At 44.9% G+C, this 8,951-nt stretch overlaps 1 protein-coding gene across 1 annotated transcript in view; it reads right to left on the bottom strand.

The window, feature by feature from the left end:
* LOC132383253 (ras-related C3 botulinum toxin substrate 1-like) overlaps window positions 1–8,724 on the bottom strand; it is a 115,202-nt gene extending 106,478 nt beyond the window's left edge. The window contains exon 1 of the mRNA XM_059954197.1: window positions 8,534–8,724. Within this exon, the coding sequence (XP_059810180.1) occupies window positions 8,534–8,568 (35 nt within the window). The 5' untranslated portion in view covers window positions 8,569–8,724. The remainder of the gene's footprint in view (window positions 1–8,533) is intronic.
* Window positions 8,725–8,951: the final 227 nt, after the last annotated feature.

Raw genomic sequence — 8,951 nt, forward strand, 5'->3', positions numbered from 1 at the left:
AATTACCCCACTAATATGATATACAGAATTCTGAGGCTTTGGGCCTACTCCAGGCCACTCCATGGATTTGGATTCAAGGATTCAAGTTGGTTCAGAATGCTGTTGTTGTCACTTGCTTCTAAGGTTTGTGATTTTTGTTTTTTTTTCCTCTTTCTCTGTGTGCACTAGGGGTGGGAGAGGGTTGGTCTCAATTTGTTTTTAAGTTGGGTTCTTTTGGGTTCCTTGCTTTGTGGCTGTCAGTGAGCAAACAAATCTCAAGGCTGGATAATTTATACATTCATTGACAATAAATGCACTTTGAAACTTTGGTGCATTGTTTATTTATTATTAGTATTTCTTATTTTTTACTCTTTTTGTATTTGCGGTTTGTTGTCTTTTGCACATTGATTGTTTGACTGTCTGGTTGGGTATGGTCTATCATTGATTCTATCGTTTCTTGGATTTACTCTGAATGCCCGTGAGAAATCGGATCGCAGGGCTATATATAGTGACATACATGTAATATGACAATAAATTTCCTTTGAATTTTGTGTACAGCTGCTGAAAAACAACAAATGTTGTATCACACAGGTCAGTGATGACAAATCTTATTCTGCTCCATAGATTGAGTGGACAGTTAAAGAGTTTCGACCCAAACACCGACTGTTCATTCCCCCTCTCCCTATCCCCACAGATGCTGCCCGACTCATTGAGTTTCATCTGCTTCTCATGTGTTGCCCCAGTTTCCAGCAACTGCAGTTCTGTGTCCCTGAGCTACCACGTGAACATGAGCCTGTCTCTCGCCGCCAATGAGATCACCGCAGGGACCCCAAACTCTGCAAGGATGACTCAGTATCACAGGTGACAGAATGACTGCCCAGAAACCTCAGAAAGGCTCCTGATTTGCCTACTGCTAAACTGCACAGCAAAGAGACAGTATGCAGTTATGAGATACTGCGGCAATTGACAAATGCAGATGACATCCCTTGAGGGTAGAATTCAGCTCCTGAGTCTCCAAAATAGATTTTAGACACGAGGTATGTGGCACAGTTATACTGCAGTGAGTGTAACACTACTACAATGCTGGTGACTCCGGTACAACTCTGTCGCCGTCTGTAAAGAGTTTGCACACGGTGACCACACCAGTTTCCTCCAGGCGCTCCGGTTTCGTCTGACATTGCAGAGACCTACGGGTTACCTGGGTGTAACTGGGTGACCTAGAAGCCCTGTATCAATCTATTGCATCACTGTTGAGCATCTTCATTCTAATTTGCCACACAGGTTGGGTGGCGGTGAAAATAATCCAATATAGTCACCTGCTCACCTTCTGGCGGGTGGGGGAGGGGCGGTGAGTATGGAGCTCAAAGTTGACTGCTCGGCCTTGTTTGAATTGGATCCAATTACTTTTACACAAATTACAGAAGAGTTGAATGATTTTATTATTGGTTTGTAATGAAGGATTAAATGTACTTTTAAAATTTGGAATTCAGTAAATTGTAAGCACACCTCTCAGAGACTTTTAGTTCACTTTCGAGTCAGGAGGGACTGTTATTGTGTTGATTCTCTAATTAGATTACCTACATGTGCTGAAATCTAGAGGAAATCAGGAGGTCTCGACCAGAAACAGTTTCTCCAGCTGTTTGCTTCCTGTTTAGGAACAGATTGTTGCCTGCAAACCTCACTTCCACAAACTTCTCTCTGAGCACTGGCCAGGATTTAGTGGCGCTCTGTCCACGCGGAAGGCATCAAAACAGATACGAGTGTGGCAAGCCCTCACTAGCTGCAGGGCTGTGATGCAAGGGCCGACAGGATGGTGGTTGCATCGCAGGTGGTGAGCAGCTGAGGAAGTTGAGCCCCGCACCCCAGCGTAGAAATCAAGGCCTGAAGCAAAGAGGAACCTGAGGCAGCCTGTTCAGTTGGCCTTTGCCCGTCATGGGGAGGGTTCTCCCTAGGGTCAGCCCTGTTACCCATTATCCTCAGCCTCCCTATGATCTTTCATCAGCACATTTCCCTTTGGTCTCAGACACGTGCTCTGCTCCTGTACACTGATGACTTCCAGAGCTTCCTCTCCTTACCCTGGTAGACACCCTCCCGAGCCACAGTCTCAGACTCAATGAACCAAATACCGGAAGGAGTGAGGTCTCACATCATTGCCCGATTACAAATGCCAGTCACACCTCTGCTGCCCCACCCACAATCACCAGACTGACCAGGCCATAAATGTTTCATAGCTCTGGGCCTGTATTGACAGGAGTTTAGAAAAAACAGGGGGGAGGGATCTCATTGAATCCTATCAAACATTGAAAGGCCTAGATAGAGTGGGTGTGGTGATGTTGTTTCCACTAGTGGAGGGAGTCTAGGACCAGTGGGCACAGCCTCAGAGTTCAAAGATGTTCCTTTAGAACAGAGATGAGAAGGAATTTCTTTAGCCAAAGGGAGATGAATCTGTGGAATTCATTGCCACAAACAGCTATGGCCAGGTCATTGGATATATTTAAAGCAGAGGATAATTAGTAACGGTGAAGAAGGTAGGAGGATGCGATTGAGTGGGATAACAAATCAGCCATGGTGAGATGTGGAGAAGTTTTGATAGACTGACTGACCTAATTTTGCTCTCATGTTTTATGGTCTGGCTTGCCCAGAAGGATAGACAACTAAAGAGGATTTTTCAGCAGCACCTTATCCAGAGCCTACCTTTGCACAATGTTGCAAACACCAAAACTCCTTTACCACATATAGTGACTCCACTTATAGTCTTCCCTCATACAGCCGCCCTCCACTCTCCTACACAGCCCCCCCCCCAGTCCCGACAACATGGATCCTCGGTCATGGAGCTTCTTCAACTCCGACCCCATCCCTACTGCTGAACCTGACCGAGATTTGGTTCGCCCACCCCGCTGGTGTTTGTTTCAGACCATCCTATGCACCAGTGTGACGCACACTCCGACTGAACACTTTAGAACAATGGATCCAGACGGCCAAGGTGTGCTTGTTGGAATGTAGACAAGAATGCAATCACCGAAGCAGAGACTTGGGTCCTTCACAGTTAAGGAGCAGCTCCCGAGTGACAAGTTTCATGCATCCAATGGCCCACGTCCCTTAGAATGGGAGATCACTAACAGCAAGGATGATGAGTGTTTAGTCATGAAGGAGGATGAGATGCAACTTGATAGAGTGGACAGCCAGCACCTTCTTCCCCCGGTTAGAAATGGTCAATACAAGAGGACATATTTTAAAGGTGATTGAAGGAACAATTAAAGGGGAAATGTCAGGGGTAGGAACAGAGTGGTGGGTGTATGAAACACACTACCAGGAGTGTTGGCAGAGGCAGATAGATTAGGGACTCTTAGTTAGACACATAGATGAAAGAAAATATCTATATCAATGATCTGGTTGGTATTGCAGGTCATTGGATCTGCAAATTTGCAGATAACCCCAAGATTGTGGGTGTAGTGTACAGTGAGGAAGACAATCACGGCTTGTAGTGGGATCTGCATCAGCAGGAAGAGTGGGCTGAGAAATGGCAGATGGAATTTAATTCAGACAAGTGTGAGATTTTGCATTTTGATCGGACCACCATGGTAGGTCTTACACAGTGAATGGTAGGGCACTGAGGAGCACATCACAGGTAGAGAAGATCATAAAGAAAGCTTCTGGCACATTGGCCTTCAAAAATCAATATACTGGGTACAGAAGTTAGGAAACTTAAGGGGAACATGAGGGGAAACTTCCTCACTCAGAGAGCTGTGAGAGTGTGGAATGAACTGCCAGTACAACTGGTCCACATGAGCTCGATTTCAGTGTTTTAGAAAAGTGTGAATAGTTACACAGATGGTAGGAATATGGAGGGCTTTGGTCCTGTGCAGATCATTGGGAGCAGGCAGTTTAAATGTTCAGCATGGACTAGATGGGCTGAAGGGCCGTTTCTGTGCTCTACTCTTATAACTATGAAAAATGGAGGGCTGTGTGGGAGGGAAGAGTTAGACTGATCTTGGAGAAGGTTAAAAGGATACACAATGATGTGGGCCAAAGGACCTGCACTGTACTCTTCATGGTCAAAGGTCTTGGGTCTCAGGATTTGGTTTAGTAAATGGAAACAGACAGCCCATGACAGGAGATGCCCCAGGTAAGTATTCCGCACCTCTGCTCAAGGTCAGTAGAAATACCAATAGAAGCTTCAGGAGAGGAAGTCAGTATGAAATGGCCCACTGGTCCCTGTCTCACCACTCTCGCCCCTCCACTTTAAACTGGCTTTACACTTCATGACATGCCAAGGTTTGGTATATCATCTAAAACTTCAGCAAACTTCTATGAATGAGTGGTGGAGAATATACCGACTGGTTGCATCACAGCCTGATATGGAAACACCACTTCCCTTGAACTGAAAGGCCTACAAAATGTAAAGGATACGGCCCAGTCCATCACAGATACAGCCTTTCCTACCACTGAGCACATTGACATGGAGCACTGTCACAAGAAAGCAGCAGCCAAGGGCTCCCACCATCCAGCCATGCACTCCTTTCATTGCTGCCATGAGCAAGGATTTACAGAAGCCTTGGGTCCCACACCACCAGTTCAAGTACAGTTATTACCCCTCAACCACCAGGCTCTGAGGGTATAATTTCATTCAGCTTCACTGAACAGCTCCCACAACTTATGGACTCACTTTCAAGGACTCAGATTCTCAATATTTATTGCTTAATTTTTATTGCTTATTTTTCTTTGTACTTGCAGAGTTTGTAGACTTTTGTGCGTTAGTTGTTTGTCCTTCTTGTTATGTGCTGACTTGCATTGATTCTATTATGTTTCATTGTACTTACTGTGAATGCCTGCAAGAAAATGACTCTCAGGGTTGTATATGGTGACATATGTACTTTCGTAATAAAACTTACTTTGACTTTCACGTGACTACCTTCCCTCTGAGTTCCTCCTGCAGAGTTTTTTTTTTTATCTCCATAGGTTTGCTCATATGAACAGCACAGAACAGTCCATTCAGCCCACAGTATCTGTACTGAAAGCAATGCCAAATTAAACCAAATTTCTTCTGCCTGCACATGATTCAAATCTGTCAGTACTGACATTCCTAAAAACCACTTGAATTCCTTCATCATATCTAGTTTCACCACCACCACCTTGGTAGCCAGTTTCCAGCACCCATTTGTTTAAAAAAAATCTGCAAATTTCCTTTAAAATCCCCTCACCCCCACCTTCCTGTCACCTTCTCCACTGTAAAAGGAAAAGAATCTTTCAATTTATTAACCTTTCTATTTTGTTTTACAAACATCACTGAAACCAGTGCCAAAACAGTGTTTGAGCAACACTGGGATCAGACTGGCATCGAGCACTATTGCACAGAAACAGGTCCTAGAGCCCATCTGCTCTATGTCAAACTGCCCAGTCCCATCGATCCACACCTGGACCACAGCCCTGCATACCCTACCCATCCATTTACTTATCCACACTTCTCTTAACTGGGACGTGCATCTACTGGCACCCACCAAGTGAAAAAGGTCCCCTTAAACATTTCATCGTTCACCCTTAAACTGTGACCTCTAGTTCGAGTCACACCCAACCTCGGTGCAAAATGCCTGCTCGCCCTATCTATACACTTATAATTTTGTATACCTCAATGAAATCTCCCTGCAATCTTTTATTTATTCATTTACATTCAGCACAGAACAGGCCCTTCCAGCTCAACGAACTGCACAGCCAGCAACCCACCCATTTATCCCTCAGCTAGTCACATTCCAGGGAATAAAGTCCTAACCTATTCGACCTTCCCCTGTAACTCAGGTCCTCAAGTCCTGACAACACCCTCTGCACTCATTATTGGTATCCTTCCTGCAAGCAGGAGGCCAGCACTGAGGGGTGGGAGAGTTGCCAAGCTGATACACTATAGTACCACAGCAAGGCAGTTAACTTGCTGCATTAGTAGCCGGAGTTCAAGATCGTAATCCAGAGATAAGAGACAAGAGCTCAAATCCCACCATGGCAGCTGGGGAATTAAATAAGTAGCCATGGTAGTGTGGTGTTAAGCTTGATGCTATCACAGCTCAGGGTTCAATTCGGCTCTGCCCTGTAAGGAGTCTGGGAATCCTCCCCGTGGAATGTCTGGATGTTCCCCGGGTGCTCCGGTTTCCTCCAAAATGTACCAGTAGGTTAACTGATCATTTTAAATAGTTTAGGGTTAACCACTTTGTCTGTGGTGGTATGACTCAAAGGGCTGGAAGGGCCTTCTCCACACTCTTCTAGATTCAGTAAACCATCAGCAGACCGGTCCCATTACACCGAGCCCCCAGTCAATCAATTCATCAACATCCTCCTAATGAAGGGCAGGCTCAGACAGGGAGGTGCAGGTTACAACAGAATTCGCACCCAGCAAATTTGTACTCAAAAGAACTTGCATTTCTCTTTGGTAACACACACTAAATCCTGGAAGAACTCAGCAAGTCGGGCAGCATCAATGAAAAGGAATAACCAGTCAATATTTAGGGCTGAGATCCTTCCAGACCAGCCCTACAATGCCTACTGTTTATCTCCCTCCATAGATGCTGCCTGTCCTGTTGAGTTCCGGCCGCATTTTATGTGTGTTACTGTGGATTTCTCACATCTGTAGAATTCGACATTTTTCTTTCGTGCCCCCCACCCTTTTCCACCCATAAATTGCAGTCATCACGGAGAAAAGACAGTACCACATTAATGTTCAGCAAAATCCCATTAGCCACAGCAAGATAAATGGTAACTCGTTGGGAAGGATTAAATACTGTACAGGCAACAGGGCAATGTTAAACACAAGGGGTCCACAGCAGACGGAAGTCCTGTGCAACACATGCAGGAACTCAACAGGTCAGGCAGCATCTATGGAGGGAGATAAAGAGTAGGCATTGTAGGGCTGGTCTATCGGACCTTTCCCGATGAAAGGTCTCAGTCCAAAAAGTCAATAGGGAAATATTCCTCTGAATTGCACTCTAGAGATTGGAGAGGTGTTTGGGGGGGGGGGGGGAGAGTTCTGAATGGTCCTCCAACACCATCTCCTTATTTGACTTTAACACTCTTTATGCTGTAAGGTAATCCCGATGTCTCACGCTGCCCGGCTAATGCAATGCAACAGATTTTCATTTGTCAGTGATCATAGCCCTTCCAGTAAGATGTTATCATTTAAAAAAATCTACCCAAAATAACTCCCTTCTGAACAAAATCACAAAACCTTCGAGCCTAACTAGCTCGCAGACGTGTTGCCACTTTATGAAATTTCAACCAGTCCACCTGCTTGCCGTTAAGATCCGTTAGGCTGGAACACTGTAGAACGGCAAATCATCGTTAATTAGAACCTCGAACTAAAAGCAAAAACTGCCCGAGCGTTAAAAATAATACTTTCTGGAAATCAAGCCGGCCGTAGTAGGCGTTGAATTTCTTAGATACGTCATCACCGTTACATCCGTTATCGCTGGCTACAACAGATATATCATACTATGTAGAAATTCTGAAGATTTTTTTGAGCTGTCATTTCGAATTAAATTAACCCTCATCAGATTACAGACCATACAACAAGGAACAGGTCCTTCGGCCCAACTAGTCCATGTTGTCTGCTTGAGCTGGTCCCCTTTGCAAATATCACTCGAACCTGTCTAAACGTCTACCAAGCATTGCAGTTGTACCCAACTCTACCACTTCCTTTGACAGCTCGCTCTTTCGAGTCTCCCCATCATCGAGAACTTCAAAAGGCAGTGTCTCAGAAGGCGGCATTCGTCATTAAAAACCCTTACCACCCGGGACTCGCTCTCTTCTCATTACTCCAACAGCCCGAAGCTAACAGTTTCTTCCCCTCTGCCATCAGATTTCTGAACAGCTCATGAACTAATTTCGCACTGCTACCACAAAACAACAAATTTTAGGACCCGGTTCTCACATACCCACCACCATCTGTGTGGAGAATATCGCCCTCAGGTCTCCTTAAAAACGTTCCCCTCTCACCTTACACCTCCGCCCTCTGGTTTTAGACCCCCGAGGCCTGGGGAAAAGACCACGACCATTCACCTCATCTGGGCTCCTCGTGATTTGATACCCCTCGCTAAGGTAAAAAGTCCCAGTGTAGGTCGCTCCTTCTAACTCAAGCCCTCACACTTATCTCACAAGAGAACTTTCGAACTGTCTGATGGCAAACACTACCAGGGTATTTTTTAATCTCAAGTCTACAGTATTAACCTTTATTAAAAACAGATGGAGCATTAAAGGCAGATGTGGGAGTTACACAGTGAGAGCGGCAGACACAATGTAAGATCCGTAAAGTTGCAGATTGCTAATGTTACTGCTGCGATTTTCATTTTTTCAAAGGCAACTTGCATCGAATAACCTTCATGCACAAAGCTGAGGAAATGAAAACAAGATGATTTTCCTTCTAGTCATCCTCCCAGCACACAGCATGAGAAAAAACACAATCTATCATGACAAAAATCAATACAAGAATTAATACAATATTTCCGCAACTTCTCAATTTAAGAGAAGGGAGCGTAAAAAAAGAACTTTTAAAAAGTTTAAAGAGAAGTTTACTTACCCATCCCCCACTACCACACATTTGATTGCCTGCATCTTCCAGATAAGGTTTCAAAGTTTCCCAAAAAAAGTTAATTTGGTGAAAAATAGAAGGTCAGGAGCGGTGAGAAGGTAGAAATAAAATAACTGCAAATTAAACAAATCCCAGACAAGTTCCCCTGACCAAACCCGAACACCAGCCACCACCCAAAGCCTGCGCTGCAGATTTAACTAACTTGAGTTACAGCCTCCACCTTCTCATCGCGTTCATTGGTCGTTTAGCAACCAACTCTAAGCTGGTTGGTTCATATTGATGTCATTCATAACCAGCAATCTTGCCTGTCCCTTCTGTCAGTCAGCCGGTCTTGCGCCCGCCCCTTCATTTCCGATTGGACTGTAGTGATAATAGGCAAGGCAAGGTTGCCAATTTTGGACCAGCA

The sequence above is a fragment of the Hypanus sabinus genome, chromosome 29 (assembly GCF_030144855.1).
Source record: "Hypanus sabinus isolate sHypSab1 chromosome 29, sHypSab1.hap1, whole genome shotgun sequence".
Lineage (NCBI taxonomy): Eukaryota > Metazoa > Chordata > Chondrichthyes > Myliobatiformes > Dasyatidae > Hypanus > Hypanus sabinus.